The 22442-nt window shown below is 35.3% G+C and overlaps 3 protein-coding genes across 3 annotated transcripts; 2 read left to right on the forward strand and 1 right to left on the reverse strand.

The window, feature by feature from the left end:
- The first annotated feature begins 2650 nt into the window (after positions 1-2650).
- gnpda1 (glucosamine-6-phosphate deaminase 1) lies at positions 2651-5837 on the forward strand. The gene is made up of 7 exons (XM_067385018.1): positions 2651-2720; positions 3058-3195; positions 3303-3404; positions 3491-3673; positions 3746-3930; positions 5393-5567; positions 5681-5837. The coding sequence occupies exons 2-7, from the start codon at positions 3072-3074 to the stop codon at positions 5719-5721; spliced, it is 810 nt and encodes a 269-aa protein (XP_067241119.1). The 5' UTR covers positions 2651-2720; positions 3058-3071; the 3' UTR covers positions 5722-5837.
- A 1564-nt stretch (positions 5838-7401) lies between these two features.
- ndfip1 (Nedd4 family interacting protein 1) lies at positions 7402-15543 on the forward strand. Its single transcript, XM_067385025.1, has 7 exons — positions 7402-7615; positions 10452-10539; positions 10633-10763; positions 10847-10934; positions 13062-13186; positions 14721-14787; positions 14884-15543. The coding sequence occupies exons 1-7, from the start codon at positions 7586-7588 to the stop codon at positions 14988-14990; spliced, it is 636 nt and encodes a 211-aa protein (XP_067241126.1). The 5' UTR covers positions 7402-7585; the 3' UTR covers positions 14991-15543.
- Positions 15544-18529: 2986 nt separating this feature from the next.
- Positions 18530-21309, reverse strand: fgf1a (fibroblast growth factor 1a). Its single transcript, XM_067365161.1, has 3 exons — positions 21162-21309; positions 19304-19407; positions 18530-19223 (listed from the first exon to the last, which is right to left on the reverse strand). The coding sequence occupies exons 1-3, from the start codon at positions 21301-21303 to the stop codon at positions 19026-19028; spliced, it is 444 nt and encodes a 147-aa protein (XP_067221262.1). The 5' UTR covers positions 21304-21309; the 3' UTR covers positions 18530-19025.
- Positions 21310-22442: the final 1133 nt, after the last annotated feature.

The raw sequence follows: 22442 nt of genomic DNA on the forward strand, positions 1-22442 counted from the left end.
TGACAAATACTGACGGAGCTGACAAATACTGACAGAGCTGACAAATACTGACTGCTGACAAATACTGACGGAGCTGACAAATACTGACGGAGTAGAGAAATAATACTGACGGAGTTGACAAATACTGACGGAGCTGACAAATACTGACGGAGCTGACAAATACTGACGGTGCTGACAAATACTGAAGGAGTTGACAAATACTGAAGGAGTTGACAAATACTGACTGCTGACAAATAATACTGTCTCTTGACAAATACTGACAGAGCTGACAAATACTGACGGAGCTGACAAATACTGATGGAGCTGACAAATACTGACGGAGCTGACAAATACTGACGGAGCTGACAAATACTGACAGAGCTGACAAATACTGACTGCTGACAAATACTGACGGAGCTGACAAATACTGACGGAGTTGATGAATACTGACTGCTGACAAATACTGATGGAGCTGACAAATACTGACGGAGCTGACAAATACTGACGGAGTTGACAAATACTGACAGAGCTGACAAATTCTGACGGAGTTGAGAAATAATACTGACGGAGCTGACAAATACTGATGGAGCTGACAAATACTGACGGAGTTGATGAATACTGACGGAGTTGATGAATACTGACTGCTGACGAATACTGACGGAGAAATAATACTGACGGAGCTGACATACTGACGGAGTTGACAAATACTGACGGAGCTGACAAGTAGTCAGAGTTCAGAGTTCAGAAATAATACTGACGGAGTTGACAAATACTGACTGCTGAAAAATACTGACGGAGTTGACAAATACTGACGGAGTTGACAAATACTGACGGAGCTGACAAATACTGACGGAGTTGACAAATACTGACAGAGCTGACAAATACTGACGGAGCTGACACTGACGGAGTTGAGAAATAATACTGACGGAGCTGACAAATACTGACTGCTGAAAAATACTGACGGAGTTGACAAATACTGACTGCTGACAAATACTGACGGAGCTGACAAATACTGACGGAGTTGACAAATACTGACAGAGCTGACAAATTCTGACGGAGTTGAGAAATAATACTGACGGAGCTGACAAATACTGACTGCTGACAAATACTGACGGAGCTGACAAATACTGACGGAGTTGACAAATACTGACGGAGCTGACAAATACTGACTGCTGACAAATACTGAAGGAGTTGACAAATACTGATGGAGTTGAGAAATAATACTGATGGAGCTGACAAATACTGACGGAGCTGACAAATACTGACGGAGTTGAGAAATAATACTGACGGAGCTGACAAATACTGACTGCTGACAAATACTGACGGAGCTGACAAATACTGACGGAGCTGACAAATACTGACGGAGCTGACAAATACTGACGGAGTTGAGAAATAATACTGACGGAGCTGACAAATACTGACTGCTGACAAATACTGACGGAGCTGACAAATACTGACGGAGTTGACAAATACTGACGGAGCTGACAAATACTGACTGCTGACAAATACTGAAGGAGTTGACAAATACTGACGGAGTTGACAAATACTGACGGAGTTGACAAATACTGACGGAGCTGACATACTGACGGAGTTGACGAATACTGACGGAATTGAGAAATACTGACAGAGTTGAGAAATACTGACAGAGTTGACAAATACTGACGGAGTTGACAAATACTGACGGAGTTGAGAAATACTGACGGAGCTGACATACTGACGGAGTTAACAAATACTGACGGAGTTGAGAAATACTGACGGAGTTGAGAAATACTGACGGAGCTGACATACTGACGGAGTTGACGAATACTGACGGAGTTGAGAAATACTGACAGAGTTGAGAAATACTGACGGAGCTGACATACTGACGGAGCTGACATACTGACGGAGTTGACAAATACTGACGGAGTTGAGAAATACTGACGGAGCTGACATACTGACGGAGTTAACAAATACTGACGGAGTTGAGAAATACTGACGGAGCTGACAAATACTGACGGAGTTGACAAATACTGACGGAGCTGACAAATACTGACGGAGTTGAGAAATACTGACGGAGCTGACATACTGACGGAGTTAACAAATACTGACGGAGTTGAGAAATACTGACGGAGCTGACAAATACTGACGGAGTTGACAAATACTGACGGAGCTGACAAATACTGACGGAGTTGAGAAATACTGACGGAGCTGACAAATACTGACGGAGTTGACATATATATATATATATATATATATATATTTTTTTTTTTTTCAATGCTGGAGTTGACGCAAGAGAAGATACAACGTTGATCCGCATTTTTTATGGAAAATACAAGACTTACTTTTTGTATTGTCTGATATAATACAGATCTCTGCCTTTCAGTTGAAATGTACATTTATGAATTTCTTACGTTTTAAAAACTTTGTTAGAGAATTTGAGGACAGTAACATTACATGTATTTTCCAAGAACAGAAATAATACTAACAAAATAATTTCCTTTGCCGGAAACAAGCTTCAAATTTTCATGATTTGTTGAACATTAAAATATTTAGTTTTTTATAGTTGCAGTGGATTAACAAGTGTATAATCTTGCTGAATTGGCCGGTTTTGTTCCTAAATCAATCAGTTTTTGTGACGCATTGTGTTTTACATTCTCAAGTCCTGACTGATGTGCAAACTCTGCAACATTTCCTCTCAGTCACATGATCGAGTTCCTCTGCGCTGCTGGAAAAGTTACTGCAACTTACAAACACATGATCTGGTAAGTGTTTAACTAACTAAATACGACGCATATATAATGTCTTTCCATGTTTATTATTATTTCACGGGTTCCTATCTATTTTTGTAATTCAGAGCATTATATGCAAGTTTAATAACTCACTGAGAGCAAGTAGCATACACCTTAGCGACGCCAAAACAGCCTCAATGATCAGATGTGTGTGTGTGTGTGTGTGTGTGTGTGTGTGTGGTTGTGTGTGTGTGCAGTTGTGTTATTGCTCTCCAGGCTATCAGTGAGGTGTAGTTTACTTCCAACCTAATCTAGGGCTAAAGTCTGCTGAGGGCAGAACCTTATTGATTTACCTGATCGTTTCTCTCAGACACACATGAAGCCATGAAGCTCATCATACTCAATGACTATGACCAGGTCAGCGAATGGACTGCCAAATACATCAGGAACAGGATAAGGAAGTTTAATCCAGGTCCTGACCGATTCTTCACTCTGGGTCTTCCAACAGGTAGAGTCATAAAACAAATCAGGTGTGTGTATTTGAAATCTAAGCCTATTCTGAGTGTGTGTGTGTGTGTGTGTGTGTGTGTGTGTGTGTGTGTGTGTGTTTTGCAGGAAGCACTCCGCTTGGATGCTACAAGAAACTGATCGAGTATCACAAGAAGGGAGAAATATCGTTTGAGTATGTGAAGACGTTTAATATGGATGAGTACGTGGGTATGTGAGCGGCGTTTATGCTCAGGGATCAAGGGTTGAGCTGGCTGTCATATACTCCGTTTTAGAGCTATAGATTGTCTTTACAGGAATTCCTAGAGACCATCCTGAAAGTTACCATTCATTCATGTGGAATAACTTCTTCAAGCATATCGACATCCGAGCAGAAAACACCCACATCCTGGACGGAAACGCATCCAATCTAGAGAAGGAATGTCAGGACTTTGAAGCCAAAATCAAAGCTGCTGGAGGAATCGAACTTTTTGTTGGCGGTAAGACTGAAGATCGAACTTTGACCTCTGAATGGCACCATTAAACAACGCTGCCTTGTGTTCATGTTGCAGGTATTGGACCTGATGGTCACATCGCATTCAATGAGCCTGGTTCCAGTCTTCTGTCCCGAACGCGTGTTAAGACCTTGGCGATGGACACGATTCTGGCTAACGCACGTTTCTTTGATGGCGATCTCTCTAAAGTCCCCACCATGGCCCTCACGGTTGGCGTCGGCACAGTTATGGACGCTCGAGAGGTATATATATCTCAGAGGTTTTTCATAATGCACCTTAATTGTGTCTATAAATGTCAGTCACCCCTGGCTTTGAACATATACAGTGTACTACGGAAGAGGATTAGGGCCAAGCAATAATAAAAATTATTAAAATGATTATAATGCAAGATTAAACTTGTTTTAAATTTATTTATAAAGTTATTGTGTTTGGTGAAAAAACTTGTCGCAATACAATGTTGAGAATAAATTCATAAAATTTTGAGAATAAAGTTGTTTAGAAAAAAAAACTCATTAAATTTCAAGACTTTATGCTTTATTCTCAACATATTTCGACCTCTTTTCTCAAAATGTAATGTTTTTTTTTTGTCAAAACCCATTGACTTTGTTCAAAATTTAATGAGTTCTCAACATTTTATTTCAACTTTTTTCTCGAAATGTAATTATTTTTTTCTCGAAACACAACGACTATATTCTCGAAATTTAATGATTTTATTCTCAACATTTTATTTTAACTTTTTTGTAATTTAATGATTTTTTTCTCAAAACATAACTTTAATCTTGAAACTTAATGAGTTTATTCTTGACATTTTATTTAGACTTTTTTTCTCAAAATTTAACATTTTTTTTTTCTCGAAATGCAACGACTTTATTCTCGAAATTAAATGATTTTATTCTCAACATATTTCGACCTCTTTTCTCGAAATTTAACGGGTTTTTTTTGCAAAACCCATTGAATTTATGCTCAATTTTATGAGTTTATTGTCAATTTTATTTACATTTTTTCTCAATGTAATTATTTTTTCTCGAAACACAACAACTATATTCTCAAAATGTAATGATATTATTGTCAACATTTTATTTCAACTTTTTTCTCGAAATGTAATAATTTTTTTCTCGAAACACAATGACTTTATTCTCATAAATGTAATGAGTTTGTCAATATTTTATTTCAACTTTTTTTTTTGAAATTTAATTTTTTCAAAACATGACTATATTCTCAAAATTAAATGATTTTATTCTCAACATATATCGACTTTTTTCTCAAAATTTAATGAAAATTTAACGTATTTTGACCTTTTTTTCTCGTAATTTAACGTTTTGTTTTCTCAAAACTCATTTACTTTATTCTCAAAATTTAATGAGTTTATTCTCAACATATCGACTTTTTTCTCGAAATTTAACGAGGTTAATCTCACATTATAATGACTTTAATCTCGACATGGTTTAATTTTTTTTATTATTGCTTGGCCCTAATCCTCTTCCATAGTGTACAGCTTGCAGAAATGATATGCATATAAAATGTGCATTATTATTAATAAAATATTATTAAAACAATATGCAAAAAAACCTAAAACAAAACAAAAAAAAGCTTTTATGCCAGAAATAGCAACAGATTTGACAGCATCACCAAGGTCAATAATTCAGTTGTGGGCTGATCTGAAACAGCAAATACAACAATAACATGATTATGTGACATTTTTAGGTCATGATCCTTATCACTGGCTCACATAAAGCATTTGCCCTCTATAAAGCCATAGAAGAGGGAGTGAATCACATGTGGACTGTGTCAGCGTTCCAGCAACATCCTCAGACTGTATTTGTGTGTGATGAAGATGCCACACATGAGCTCAGGGTCAAAACGGTCAAGTATTTCAAAGGTAACAAAGCAAAGACAATCCACATCTCTTTCTCTCTCTCCTGGGAGGAACAGTGAATGCATGAATATTGTGTATGCAAGAAAAATCCCTAATCCATTTGTTAATGTTTTCAGGCATTATGCATGTGCACAACAAGATGGTGGAAGAGCCGTAGTTTGAAACTGACGAGAAGATTGGACACACAGATTTGTGCTCCTTTTTCTGTTGTTTTTATGTAACTTTTTTTCTGTCATGAAACATCTCATACACCTGATATATTGAATTAAAATGTGTTTATATCATATTCGACTGGTAATCCTTATTCCTTAAATATGAACAAATAAAACACAGACTTGTGAATAAATAAAAATTCAACATGAATTCATTCATTCATGAATTCATTCAAATACAGACTTTAGACTGATGATATTGTAGTTATTTTAAAGCAGTGGTTGATTATGATTTGACTTTTTTAACTTTAGTTAGTGTGTAATGTTTCTGTTTGAGCATAAACAGCATCTGCAAAGTTATGATGCTCAAAGATCAATGCAAAGGGAGATATTTAAATTTCATTAACTCATTAACTCAATTTCATTTAACATTAAATTTCACGACTTTATGCTCAAAATTAAATGATTTTATTCTCAACATATATTTACTTTTTTCTTGAAATTTAACGTTTTTTTGTCAAAACCCATTGACTTAATGCTCAATTTAATTAAATAAAATTTTTGAAATAATAATTTTAAAATTTTGTTGTCAACATTTTTTAACTTTTTTCTTGAAATTTAATTATTTTTTTCTTGAAACACAACAGCTATATTCTCGAAATTTAGTGATTTTATTCTCATTTTATTTTTAACTTTTGTAATTTCATGAGTTTCTTTCTCGAAACATAACTTTATTCTCGAAATTAAATGATTTTATTCTCAACATATTTCGACCTCTTTTCTCGAAATTTAAATTTTTTTTTTGTCAAAACCCATTGACTTTATGTCCAAAATTTAGTTTATTGTCAACATTTCATTTCAACTTTTTTTCTCGAAATTTAATATTTTTTTTCTCGAAACACAATGAGTTTATTCTCATAAATGTAAGAGTTTATTGTCAACATTTTGAACTTTTTCTCGAAATGTAATGTTTTTTCTCAAAACACAACTATATTCTCGAAATTAAATGATTTTAAGGGAAATATTTTACAGAAATCGCTCTTTGTCTGCGTGAGATTCTCCAGCTTTGTTGTTGTTGAGCTGTTAAAGCTCCGCCCTCTTCTGGAAAGGGGGCCGGGAAGCAGCAGCTCATTTGCATTTAAAGGGACACACACAAAAACGGCGTGTTTTTGCTCACACCCAAATAGGGGCAAATTTGACAAGCTATAATAAATGATCTGTGGGGGATTTTGAGCTGAAACTTCACAGACACCAGAGTCTTATATTACATCTTGTAAAATTAATTCTGTTGCATGCTTTTCTCATTAATATTAGTTAGTATACACCATTATTTATGTTTTATTCATTTAGTACTATTGCAAGACAATGACAGGCTCAATTCATCAAAGAATGTGCAAATAACTAATATAAGTCTGTGTTGTATTTACTAATAATGTTAATGTCTCCCTTTAGCCATTGTAAAGACAAGTGAAAGTATAAAAGTTCAAAGGTGAACCTTCAGTACCTTCACTCTTTTAATTTGCTTACATAACAATAATCTGTGCACTGACATAACTACACCCATGGACTGTGTTGAAAACATAGTGAGCTGCCTTCATAGGAAGCTGAGCTGAGTGTGTTCGAAGTGCGTCTATGACGACAGATATGCAGTCTAGGTAGGCAGCACACTAGGGTTCGAGACGCTGACACTGAACCCGACTGAGCATGCGCAGTCGCCATTGTTTGGGTTATAGATTAGCTTAGTGCTGTCTGTCAGTATTCACGCGAACACATTTTAATTGAGCTGTAAAATTGTGATAGTAAGTAAAAGTGAGGTTTAACTAGTAGTCATTACTACTGTATGACCGATTAAGTGAAGAGATCAGAAGAATGTCAGCTCAGAGGAGTGGATATCAGCAGGTAACACACATTACAAACATCTTTTGTTTGGTTTTAAAGCGATTTTTTTCTTCTGTAACTTAGGTTGATGGTTTAATAGACTTATATCGAGTCAAATCGGGTTTGATAATAATTTCTCACACTCTGAATTGTCATTTTTTTCCGAACAGAGATGGTAATCCTAGTTAGGCTAATTAGCTGGTTAGCCGCTCCTTCAGCGGCCTGTATTTACACGAATAACAAACCGGAAAACGAGGAGTTTTAGATTAGTTTTAGAATATAACTCAATATTTTCTGTACTTTATCGGGAATAATCAATATCTAAGGTTGTCATTTTGATCAAGTGTTGTAGTGAGCAGATATATTTAATGTTACAATAGTGTTAAAGTTCATGATTTACTTCAGGAAGACAGTGATGACCCTGTTTATTTGTGTAAATCCTCACCTAAATCATTTGGTGACATTATATTTAACTAATTCTTTTATATGACTCGTTTGATATAAAAGTATCACGTATAATCTTAAATGTTCAAATGAAATATGAGAGACTCATCAGCACCGGGACTACAAAAACATACAAAACTAGAGAAAATATTTGTTTAACTTACAGATGGTGAGAGATAACGTTTGTGAAAAATGCCCATGTAGTTAAATGTAAATATACACATGCAAATATGTAAAATGTATAATGTATTTTACAGGTATACGAGATCCTTTTCATTGCCATTAAAGTGAAATAACTGAACATAAACATACAAGCTTGATAAAAATGCTCATTTTAGAAGAAAATTTCAGATGGCACTTAGAGGCTTTTGCATCTGGGTCAAAGACATTTTGATGTCTGCATCAATAGAAATTTACAAAAGTGTTTTTATATACATAAAAAGCACATTAAAAGTAGGATTTACTTGCATTTAAGTTTTCATATAAGTTTTGGAAGAAATAAATGGGTGAAATAATGTTCCATTGTCATTCAGTGTAATACTTACATTTATGTAAAATTTGGATCAAGATACTATATATAAAATAATAAGTGAGCATATACTAAATTTTAAATGAGTAAAAAAATCTTGCTGACAAATGGACAAAACCTAGGATAGTGACAAAGTTTAAAAATGTAAAATTACAAGTAATTAGTCTTTAATATGGCATAAATAGATTTTTTTGTTGTAAATATCCCGGACGAGATTGTTACACTGAATGACATTTAAGTGGGTTTCTTCTGTAAATCATAGTAAAAATGAATGATATTTTAGTTTTGCTCAGAAAAACCAACAAACAAACATACAAATTAAACAGGACCCATTCTGATGTATTGGAAAACAACAAAGCCTCTATTAGATGTTGTTTTAGCAGTGATATAATGATCATCTATACTTATTTCTCAGTCTCTTTATTAGAATAAACTACAAAATACAGAAAATTTGTATGCAGTATTAAAAAAAAATCTGAAAAAAAATGTCTTCTATAGGCTAAAGTGGCAAGTGCTTATTGACCTCAACTTGACCAAAACTGCCAGTAGGTGGCGGCAGATGACTAAATGAGCAAGTCAATGAGTCATTCATACATTCGATTTGTTCAGACAGCTGATTCATTCAGGAATTACGTAAATTGCTGTGTCCAAATTCGACTGTGAACAAAGTAGTATGTCCGAATTCATAATATTCGAAAAACGGTAGACGAAAAGTACCTGGATGACTTACTACTTCCGGTGAGATTCTGAAGTGGGCATATGATGGACACTTCACTATCCCATTAAGCCACGGGAGAGGATTTGTGAATGGAGTTGAAAGAATGTAACTGATGCTGACTAACATGGCGGATGTAGTACGTCCGGATTTCATTCATACTACACGCATTTGTACTATATTCAATGGTCGTGAAGTAAATTTCAATCTAAATGTAGTACCTACTCAGTACGTGATTTCGGACATTCATACATTTGATTCGCTTAAACAGCTGATTCATTCAGGAATGAAGTAAATGGCTCTCTTTAAGAAAGGGCCATTGAATCATTGGTTCACTCAAAATGCGGATTCATTCATTTGAATTCAGTCATTCATATTTATATATGTAAGCAGTAAGGTACGAAAGACTGTGCTCTATTGTGAATAAGTCGCGGCTGAAGGGCGTTGTTAGGCACGACACGAAGCGTCTTATTCAAGCCGTGACTTATTCATGATACAGCACTAGCCTCGAGTACATTTATTGCTTTTATAAAATGGTTACTACACAATACAAATATTAAAGCCAAAAATATATATCAATGCAACTTTCATGAAGTAAACTTTCACTAAAAGCCTTCCTTCCGCCGGGAAAAATAGTCCCTGACTGTGAACAGAAACGGAAGTTACATTATTACGCCATTAGATGGCAGCAGAGACTGTCTTTATGAGTGTGTCAGTCAATAGTAAAGACTTTTATATTAAAAAAACTGAATTGTTGTGAACAGGGAACAAGACGCAACTGACGGATGCTTTGACTAGCGCTGTCAGTCACAGGAAAACCCCTTAACTGTTGAAAGGACAAGATATCGCAGCGACATTTAAACAGATTTATTATTATGAACATAGATTGAGCGAGTTTCAGATTTAGCATTTTCCTTCAGGTCAGTCCTATCTTTTTCACATGAATGATAACAATTCAGAAAAAACAGTTAATCTTGAATAAAACACAGCTATTGACCAATCAGAATCAAGGACAGGAACTAACCATAACTAACTATATTTCTGATTACATTATTAATATTGTTTGTGTGTTATTAAAATGTTACATTCGTATTATATTAAAAATAATATTGTTGTAATATGATATCCTTTGCAAACATCACCAGCTGTGTTTGTGATTTGTTCTGTAGCTGAATAATGAGGAGGAGTCAGGCGAGGTGCTTCAACCGGCCGCTGATGCTCCTCCACCGTACAGCAGCATTGCAGCAAGTAACGCAGGTAACAGAAGTGTGTAAATGCAGCCTGACGGGCCAGAAATAACTCATGTGTCATTATTCATAACCTTCTACTCTGTGTTTGATTCATTTGTAGCCTTTTTTGAGTACAAAGAGGATGATGTGTTCCCTAAACCCCCCTCATACAATGTTGCCACATCGCTGCCGTCATATGATGAGGCCGAGAGGAGCAAAGCAGAGTCCACTGTTCCACTAGTCACTGACCGGGTGAGTGTTTGTGGTTATTTTAGGGGTAATTATAGTGAATAAAACACTCTTTTGACACATCTTTATTTGTATGTCCACTACAGGATGAGGACTTCATTGCCAGGGACAGCTTTGACGATACGGATCAACTGCGGGTTGGGAATGATGGGATATTCATGCTTACATTTTTCAGTAAGAGTGCACAATACTCACCATAGATAGATGCCACATACGACTGCTGTAGACACGTCCATGTTTCCATCTGTTTACAAGCCCTGTTGTTGTTTGTCATGAGGACATATGGTCATTTTTACAGTTACAGGGGCTAATCACTGTCTAAATTAATGGGTTTTTCTCCCGTAAAAGTGTTAACAACCTCCCACTCACCATCTAAACATTGAGATGCATCAATCACTTTTCTGCTCAACCTATAGCGAGAGTTAGGGGCGTGGCTACAGAGGGTGTTTAGTCTGACACGATGGAAAAAAGACATTAAGCTTCTGGTACAGGTGTGCAAGCCAAAATTCATTGCAGTTTGACCTTCAAAGATTAAAAAGGTAATGAATATGTCAAAGCCTCAAACAGCTGTGCTGTGTCATGTAAAAAAATGGGCCAGGTGGGTTTATTATAAACAAGACGCTTTTGCTCTAGATATAGTGTTAGTCTGCTTAATTGCTTGCTTATGATGAATAGCAACACAGCTAAAAGTATTTCTTGTATGTTGGGCCTTTTGTTGCCTGCTTTCACCTGTTTAGCCTTCTCAAGGAGGTGTGGCGTGGGAAAGGGGCTTTTGCATGGTTGTTTGAAAATATGCTTTATTTTTATTATTCTGCTAGGAAACGGCATACTTCACTTTTGAAAAGAAAAATAAAACAATTATGCTGTGCCATTGTTATACTGTGCTATACATTTAAATATTGATATAAATTAGGGCATGCACAGCTGGTCATTTTACTAGTATAACAAGTAGCTGGGTCCCATGTTTACCGTATGTTGAAAAGAGTTGCTTTAACTTGTTTCTGTTAAAGGATTAGTTCACTTCAGAATTGATAATTTACTCACCCTCATGTCATCTAAGATGTTTATGTCTTTCTTTCTTCAGTGGAAAAGAAATAAAGATTTTTGAGGAAAATATTCTAGGATTTTTCTCCATATAGTGGACTTCACTGGGGTTCAACGGGTTGAAGGTCCAAATGTCAGTTTCAGTGCAGCTTCAAAGAGCTCGACATGATCCCAGATGAGGAATAAGAGTCTTATCTAGAGAAACAATCAGTCATTTTCTAAAAAAAAAAAAAAATTATATACTTTTTAAGCGCAAATGCTCATCTTGCACTGCTCTGTGATGTGCCACGCATTACGTAATCATGTTGGAAAGGTCACGTGAAGTATGTGGAAGTACTGCTGTAGGGCGAAAAACTCCTCAAATTGTCTGACAATGTTGTTTGACTTTTTTTTTTTTTTTTTTTGTAAAGGCCATTTGACTTAGTCTTTGCATGTTCGTTTTGTAGACACTGGATCGGTACTTCTACCTACGTCACACATGACCTTTCAACATGATCACGTAATGTGTGGCGCATCACAGAGCAGTGCAAGACAAGCATTTGTGGTTAAAAAGTATATCATTTTTATTTTATTTTTTTAGAAAATGCCAATGGTTTCTCTAGAAAATTCCTCGTCTGGGATCATGTAGAGCTCTTTGAAGCTGCACTGAAACTGACATTTGGACCTTCAACCCGTTGAACCCCAGTGAAGTCCACTATATGGAGAAAAATCCTGGAATGTTTTCCTCAAAAACCTTCATTTCTTTTCCACTGAAGAAAGAAAGACAAAAACATCTTGGATGACATGGGTGTGAGTAAATTATCAGGAAATTTGAATTCAGAAGTGAAGTAATCATCTTATCATTTAGACAGATAACCATTTTAGCCCATCATTTGTCCTATTTTTAAATAGGATATTTAAATGATCAAGTTATATTATTTTCCAAGTATGAAATTAAATTAGAATGTATTAATTCTCTGCACAATAACAGATATTTGGTTTATAGCTTACAATCATGTGACTGACCAGTGCATTCCCAGGTTTGTAGGATCACAGAACTCGCTCTACTGTGAGTAAAATGCCTTCAGAATCAGTTTAAATCAACACGGCTCCTCGCTGATTTTGTTTTACAGACATCCTCATGAGAAACAGTTATCGTTGAAATAAGACTGAGATACACTTTGATAGTGTGTTATGGATGAATAATTGATGGTTCAACATTTGGACACAGAAGTGCTGCAGACATGTTAATAGCTGTTCATTTCTTTGTCTCATCAGTGGCATTCCTCTTTAACTGGATTGGCTTCTTCCTGTCCTTCTGTCTGACCACGTCTGCGGCTGGGCGCTATGGGGCCATCTCTGGGTTTGGACTGTCCCTGGTCAAATGGGTCCTGATCGTCAGGGTATTATATCTTACAAATCGTACATACTCATTATATCATAATGGTAAAACTTAACAATAAGGTCTCATTCTTGAATTAACAACGAGCCATGTATTTACCTTTGAATAAAAATGTCTATATTCATAAGTAGACATGTGCCGATATTCGGTAATGCGATATATTACGATAATGAATATGCACAATATTGTTAATGTGGGCACTTCAAAATACCATAAATAACTCTTTATTACCAATTATTAAAATATTTATAATGCATTTAAGAATTCGTTCTCCATCAACCGTATGAACTGCACAACACCGCTGTATTCTGCGTAAAAGGGACACGCGCTCAGATGTAAACAAGCTCAGCGTGCATGAGAAGCACATGACGGAACGAGTGAAGGAGACGCTCTGACAGCAGAGGGCGCTGATGGAACAGCAGAAATGCAGCGGTTACCCCGGAAACCCTGCAAACAAAGCAACTGTTTCAAAATGCTTCAAACAGCCATTCATTTTTTTTTTGTAATCTCCATGTTGTTCATCACAGCACCAAATACTTAATACTTAAAGACTCAATAGGCTATTTATTTTCAAACTTAAACATTTTATATTTTAATCTGGACTACAACATGCCCTAATGATTAGAAATGTTCTGATTATTTGTTATTGTTCAGTAAAACTTTGAGACGTACGGCTATACTAGTTAACATGTTAATTCATTATTAACAAACTGACAATGAAAAATACTTATAAAGTATTAATTATTCTTAGTTAATGTTAATTTCTTAGTTACTGTTTAATAACATTACTAAAATCCAAAAGAACTTATTTAATGGACCTGAGATAAAACTAGCAATGATCAGTTGTATTTCTTAACTAACATTAACAAAAAATAATACTTTAGTAACAAATGTAGCTATTGCTCAATCTTTGTTAATTCATGAAATAATGAGACCTTATTGTAAAGTGTTTCCTGTTGTTCTTTATAGCCTAATTCTTTTGCACTTCAATCTGTTTGAAAATTTTACTTTATATATTTTTTTGTTTATTGTATTATTGTATTTAAACATTCAGAGTTCTTTATTATTCGTTGTTATTACAAAAAGAGTTCTTCAACCTGTTATAGTATGACAGCACTTTTTTTGCAACTTATTTACTTTTTAAATTTACTTATTTACTTTGCAACTTGATAATACCGTACACCGTGATAAAAGCTTCAGCAATTAATCGCATGAAAATTTGATACCGTCACATGCCTACTCATAAATAATGTTACAGAGGACCTATTATGCTTTTATTAAAGTTTTTTTGTAATCTGCTAATAGTTTGAGCATGGAAAAAGCTTGGCAAAGTTACAAAGCGCTTCTGGGAATTTACACAATATTCCTCGAAGTGCTTGACCAATCACAACACACTGGTCCAGCCAACCAATCAGAGCATATTGTGCTTTTCAGAAGGAGGGGATTCATAGAGACAGGAACTAAACCTTTATTTAAAAAAGTTGCGTTGTTTTTATTGCAATGTAACTCAGCTTTTTCTCTTTGTGATTAAACAGTTTTCCACCTACTTCCCTGGATATTTTGACGGCCAGTACTGGCTGTGGTGGGTTTTCCTTGTTGTGGGTGAGTGAATATTTGCACATTAATGTATATAAATGTTTCCATTTGATCTAAAATTGAACATTCTTACAACTAATATGTTATTTTGAATACACCTAGGATTCCTGCTGTTCTTCCGGGGATTTGTTAACTACTCCAGAGTTCGCAACATGGCAGATCATTCCATGTCCACCCTTCCTCGAACCCGCGTTCTTTTTATCTATTAGGTAAATCACAAGAAATTATTTACTGGCTTTTAGATGGGTTTATGTGTGAGCATTGCATTAGGGGGGAAAGAATTAAAAGACAACCTTTATGTGATCTAAATGATTGTGGAAATGACATTAACATGAAGGTGAAGTTTCTTCCCTTTCTGATTTTGGGAATAGATTAAAAATCTCAGGATAATTGCAAAATGAACAAAACGGCAGTCAAAGAGCTTTTTTTGAATCTTCAGGCAACAAAGAAGAGTACATCTGCTTCAGACACGTGTGCATTTCTCCGTTTGCACAGTGCAACTAATTATATTGGCATTTTTTACTAAAGGATCCGAGTTCCTCCAGCAAGTTTATCAGTACGTAATTAAAGTGTAGACGTACAGTATGCGTTTATTATTACTTACATTTGCATGTATTTGGCATTTCAAGTTCCATCAGAGAATCTGTTTTTGTCAAATTCCCAGTCACTGACTGTTTGTTTCTGTGGGCTTTCTTTTAATTTGTGGGGAAGATGTAATTTTACTTTGTGAATAAATCTAGTAACTGAGCTTTCTTTTATGAACTTAAAAAAAAAAAAAAGTATGTATATACCGTATACGAGAAGAGCTATAAAGATGCACTTTTAAGATATAACCAGAACAACGCAGAGCAACTGCCAGGTCCTTGAAAAAGCCAAGAGCATATTAGGGCAAAGTTTATTCAAGAATATGTAAGCCTGTTTCAAATTATTGTCACAAAAAGGACCAAAATACTCATGAAATAAAAGCTACGCCTAGATTCCTAGCAGTTCAATATAAACGGCTAAATGATTCAGCATTCAAGCACCCTGAATATGTAATGCGCTTAATCAATCAATGATCTGGTGTGAAGAATAGAATGTTTTATGATGCCAAATGTAGCAGTAGATTGATCTTTCAGTATGAGATATAGTGCTTCACAATATGTTGTTTGTGATTTGTATGTTTTACACCTGTCAAGTAACTTTTAATAAATGTAACATCTATGGCAACACAACCACTGATCACTTGGTGTATTTGTCAGTTATTTACACCACCATTGCTAGTTTAGATTTTTGAATGTTTTTGAGAGTCTCTTTTGCTAACTAAGACTGCATTTATTTAATCCAAAATACAGGAATATTGTTACAATTTAAAATAACTTTTCTATGGAAGCTTTTTTACACCATGGAATAAAGAATAAAAAAGGTTTTTATCTCACAATTATGACTTTTTGTTCTCGCATTTGTGAGTCATTTCACTCTCGGACATTCAAGTGCAGCTTCTATCTCTTTGAATGGGGAAACATCAAATTCTCCAAAGCTGTTCGCCAAGCTTTCGATTTTAAATTTCATATTTGAAATCGCCAATGAAATCTGACAACAACTGTCTCATAAATTTTGTTTCTAAACGCTCGAATCATGACAAAAAACTGCATTTTTTAGGCTGGATCAAGTTAACGCGCATGCGCAGTCCTAAGCACAGAATCGCGCGTCTGACTGTTTCTAAAGGAACCGGAGCTTCTAATGGCCGCTGCAGTGACGCGTGACTTTACCAATCAGCGATTGGCTCTTATTTAGAGGACGGGACTTATTCCACCATATTGTGCGTTGCACTTTCTTCCATTCATGATAATACGAGTGCACCGTCTTTCTGTATATCAAGTCTTTGTTTATATCTCAATTCTGAGAAGAAGAAAAAAAAAAAATAACTTGCAAATATGGGTTTATAATGTATAATGATTCGCTCTACGAGGTCCGGTTTTCCCGCCATTTTGAAGTAAATTCAAAACCTACTTTTGCGAACTAGTCCTAGGTTTTTCGCCGATCGGAACCAAACCAGTGCAGAAATGTTCTCAGGAGTCTGAATATCAATAATTATCAAAAAAAAAAAGTTGAAATTTTTAATCACAGACGCTAAGGGGTGCCAAAACGTACGTTAAGGGTGGAGTCACTTTTACTAAAATGGTTATAACTCCAGAACGACATTAGATATTTGCACCAAACTTGGTACACATGTGTAGGGGCTCAATCTTTGGTCACGATAAAAAAAATGTCAATTGGACACTAGGTGGCGCAATAACTTACAAAAAAATCATAAAAACGGCTGTAACTAAGCAACTGTTGGTCAGATTGACTTGAAATTTGGCATGCAATGTCTTGGTCCAAGGGGGCATGATTGTCTATGAGGACATTGGCGTATCTCAAAAAAATGTTCAGCACCTATTAGACAAGGTTAACGGAGGCCGATCGGAACAAAACTCAATGGGCATGTTCACAAGTTGGCGCTAATGAGTTTTACGCCTCGGCAATCACGTGGTGTTTCATAAAACTACACAATATGCATATCATTTGATAGATCTCCTCATGCTGAACAACTTTTGCGAATTAGTCCTAGGTTTTTTGCCCGATTGGAACGAAACCAGTGTAGGACAATTCTATGGACTCTCTAGATCAATAATTATCCAAAAAAAGTTGAACTTTACCATTATGGTTGCTATAACACGGTCATTTATAAAATGGGTGTGGCAAAATGTACTCAAAAGCCTATAATTCCTAAACAAAAACTCAGAACTTCACGAAAATTGGTGTGCACATGTAGGATATGACTCTAAAGAAGCATGCCAATTTTTATTGGGGATCAGACCATAGGTGGCGCTATAACTGTTAAAGCTTTAAAATCCATACATTTTCAATGGTAAATTGCCTGTTTTGACTGAAAATGACCAGTTCTATGATTTAAGTGGTTACATGCTTGCTAAATAAAACTTAAATATATTTTAAACTTTAAAATATCTTTTTATGTATATGTGCTTTAAGGTCTTAAATGCTTGAACCCCGGTAAATGCTGCTTGCAGATTTAATTTATTATTATTGATCGGTGGAAACAAGCTTCCATAGTTTTGTATATATATTTTAAAATCAAAGCTGAATTTTCAGCATCATTACTCCAGTCTTCAGTGTCACATGATCCTTCACAAGTCATTCTAATATTATTATTTGCTGAAACATTTATCAATGTTAAAAACACTTAATATTTTTGTGAAAACTGGTACATTTTTAAGGATTATTTGATGAATGGAGAGTTAATTGAAATGTAAATCTTTTGTAAATGTCTTTACTGTCCCCTTTGATCAATTTAATGCATTCTAGCTGAATAGAAGTATTAAATTAAACTTTATTTTTATCTCACATATTGTTTAAACACTCTTATTGCCATAGTGTCATCATTTTTACATTCTCAGTTGAAGATGGATTGCAGACTTTTATCTATTATGTGTGTTAGTTAAGATCAACAATAATCTGTTCATTTGATGTCTTATCTATCTTCACCATTTATTAATTTTCAGTGATAATAACTACATGAATATATATTTCCATGACTCGACACAAGCACAGCTCACAGATTTATTGTTTAAAATGATCCAGAAAGGTTCAATGACACAAACTATAATCCTGCTATTTCTGTGTTGTTCGTAAAAAGAAAAATAGAACAAGTACAATCAGATACAAGTTCTTAAATACGAATAAGAAAAAAACAAAACAACATGAAATGGCAAATTTGTGAATCAATACACAAGTGCAAAGTAAAAATAAGTTACTATTACAGTAGTTGTCGTCTTTTCTCAGTGCATTTTGGACGTTTACATCTAAGAGTTAGTAAACTCTGCATATATTATATATTATGCTGCGTTCACACCATGTCATAGTTACCGTAAGTTTGAGATGACGACATGTGATGACTGTTCATTATTGCGCTTCTTTGTCAACACATAGGCCGTAAACAAGATGGACGACACATCTTCACTCTCTCTGACATCTTGCGCAGTAGTGAGTGCAATGTGGAGCTGCGATATACAATCTCTACGACGATGTGAACAATTTTTACAAGCTGAAATCTCATAATTACGGTAATTACGACAGGGCGTGAACGCACCTTTTCTGTCATAGAAGCATTTTATGTGTAGTTAGTAGAGTAAGCCTGTGACATGACAGTGCATTAGGGTTATTCTATGTGATTAAATATATTTATGATCAGATTTCAGGCCTCAGTCCTTGGCCTGGGCTACTTGTCGTGGGAGAAAGAAAATAGCCTTCTGTCCAATGTGTGTCCTTGGGCCTCGTTTCATTTTCCCATTCTTTTTTATTCCCACATACCAGTTTTCACCATACTTCTGAGACTGATATGTGTTGTAGTGGTTCTCCTCCATCCTCTCCAAGAAATAACTTTCATCTGTTACTAATGACTGCAAAGAGAGAAGGCACATAATACTTGCACAAATGCTGATGTGTCTCATGAATGTCAGAAAGGTTTCTTTATACTTACTGACGCATACAGCTTGCCATCTTCATTCATCGAGAGGTAAAGTCCTGCCTCTGTTCCTTCGATGACCACCACTCCTGGACTTGTTGCTTTTATGCGCAGTATGCCTTTAAAACACAGAAACACACGGGAGGATTATTGAAAATGATACAGAATAATCAGATTCCAGAACAGCTTACAGAAGACCAAGGACAAATGTTTTCAGGGATGAAATGAAAGGATTCAAGTCAGATGATTAACAAGTGTTTTATCGCAATCTTCATTTTTTTTATTTTAGATTCATTGCTGACAGCATGAAATGGGAAGGGGTTTTAATGCCCTTTTATAGTCAACTGTCTGCTGGACACCTGTGTAATGAATAATTCACTCACCTGTGGTTGAATTCTTGTTAAATTAGACATTTGTAGTCTAAAATGTAGCTTTCAGTGGGGTGTACTCTTTTTTGCATCACCCTAATTTGAGTAAAACTGAAAATTTTGTTCTCTAAGTTATTATTAACCTTACTTTCATGTTATAAGTTAACCAGATATATAAACCTTTTTCAACATTTTGGAAATTGTTTTTTTTTTGTGTATATGACACTAGAACAGAAAGAACATTTAAATAAGAGTACGATCTAAAAATTCCTGGGTTAAAAACAACCCAAATTGGGTTGAAAATGGTTAAATGTTTGACCAATGTGCTGAAAAAATACTATACGCTAAAAATTGCTGTAAAAAAAAAATGAAACAAATTTATACAGTAAAATATAGTTTTTCACTGAAATAGTAATATACTGTAAAAACAATGCATTCTGGGTAATATTTTTTGTCATTTTCAAGAAAGTAACCTAAGCTGTGTCCGTACTGTCTTATACCCTCTACTATAAGTAGAGAAGTATTCGATTTCGGACGCAGCTCTCGGAAATGACAAATATTACCCAGAATGCATTGTTTTACGGTATATTACTGTTTCAATGAAAAACGCTATTTTACTGTGTATATTTGTTTTTTACAGCTAATTTTTAGTGGAATGGCTGGCTTAAAATGAACCCAAAAAATATGTTGGAAATTAAAAATCACACATAATTTCTAGAGGCAACAATAATAATGAAAAGGTGAACATTTATTAACAAGCAATTTAATAAATGTTTATTATTTAATTATTTTTTAAACTTATTAATAAATGTTTATTTCCAAACTGTTTTGGATTCATTTTAAGAGAGCAATATAGTAATTTTTAAATAAACAATAGTTGAGTTAAATAAAACTACTCAGCATGTTGGGCAAAAATTTAACCCAACCGCTGGGTTTTTAACCCAGATTTTTTTAGAGCGATAAGAAAAAAAACAATAATAATAATGTGGCATACATCTGGAACATTAGACTTTGTGCATTATGCACAGCTGTATAAATAAAATATGTATATGTATTTATGTAATAACTTTTTTCAGTAAAATCAGTGCAATATTTTTTTATTTTAATATTTTGAGGTAATATTAATAAGTAATATTTATGCAAAAATTATGATCACTTTGTTTCCACAATTTTTTCCTTTTATTTTCAAATAGATATAGATCTGCAATTTTCAACAGGAAAAATATTCTTTTTACATTTCATTAATATTAAAAAAAATTATAATTTTATTGTCTGTGAACATAACCTTTTTAAATGAAATTGGCAATTTGATCATTCTTTATTAGGCATGAATTACATTAGAAATATATGTTGTTATTATTTGTGCTTCATTAGCTCGGATCTGATAGCATCAGTGCAGCTCATGTTTAGCACCATAAACAGCAGTTACTGAACTAAACACGTCTTCATAACGCTGCAGTAGCGCAGTGAGAGTCATGGCACACGCATGCAGCAGCAGAACTCACTGTGGATGTTTTCCTCTCGAGCTCCAGCCACTGTCCCGTCCTCCAGGATCTGAAGGTGATATCCTCCATTCATACAGTACAGCCGCGTGAGCTTCTTATAGTCGGGCGGGTTGAATTTCACTGCAATATCGGCCTCAGTCATGCCTACTGTTTAATGATCTTCTGAGGTGTCTGAAAACAGAAAATGGCCGTGACTCAATCCTCGCGAGCTGCTGATGTTGCAGATTGTTTAGGGCAGCTGGCTCGGAGCGTGCATACGATGGCCGAAAATGCTGTCTAGATAGGCAGCTCAGTAAGTTTGAGACAGTTAATAATGCAGCAGGGGACGAGGAAGGGCTTGTGTTCATTAACAGGGGCTCAAGAAAATAACTAGTTAAAGGGGATCTATAATGCCCTTTACAAGATGTAATATAAGTCTCTGGTGTCCCCAGAATGTGTCTGAAGTTTCAGCTCAAAATACCCCACAGATTTGGGTGTTTTTGTGTGTGTCCCTTTAAATGCAAATGAACTGCTGCTCCCGCCCCCTTTCCAGAAGAGGGCGGAGCTTTAACAGCTCAACAACAACAAAGATGGAGAATCTCACGCAGCCAAAATGAGGAAAGTGTTCAGCCTTACATTGTTCAAACCGGAGTCGACACTGATGGAGAGACTCAGGAAGAAGTTACAACTTTTAGACGTTTCTGAATGGTTAGTGGATAAATTGATGTAGTTGCTGTGGAGTTGATTCAACTCATCCACTAGCATGTGCCGTCATGTTCATCTTTTGTGTTGAATTGACCCTCATATGGCGTAAAATGACGGCATGTCAACAACACTCGACTACAACAACTCTCTAAAGCAGCCCAACATGGCCCCGCCCCCTTTGTTGTGTGTTCTCGGGGGCGGGGTTATGTAAATTTAAGAAGCTTGTTGTAGTTCCTACCAGCCATTTGTTGTAGTCCTTAAACAGAAAATATCTCTCTTTGCATTGAACTTTGAGCGTCGTAACTTTGCAGATGTTGTTTATGATCAAACAGCAACATTACACACTAACTGAAGTTAAAAAAGTCAAATCATATAAATATATAATTACATATATTTTATTACATTGTTATTTTATTTACATCATCATCACATTAGTCACACCCTCCAAATATGTGGTATGGCAAAAAAAGTCCACATTGATTTTAAACATGGGCATGATTAATGAAAAACAGATTGGTTGATCGGTTTGTTGTTGGGAGATGGTGTTTAATGTGTGCAAGTTGTTTAAATTCAAAACAGTGGTTGGTTATCAGCACT

The sequence above is a fragment of the Chanodichthys erythropterus genome, chromosome 1 (assembly GCF_024489055.1).
Source record: "Chanodichthys erythropterus isolate Z2021 chromosome 1, ASM2448905v1, whole genome shotgun sequence".
Taxonomy (NCBI): Eukaryota; Metazoa; Chordata; class Actinopteri; order Cypriniformes; family Xenocyprididae; genus Chanodichthys; species Chanodichthys erythropterus.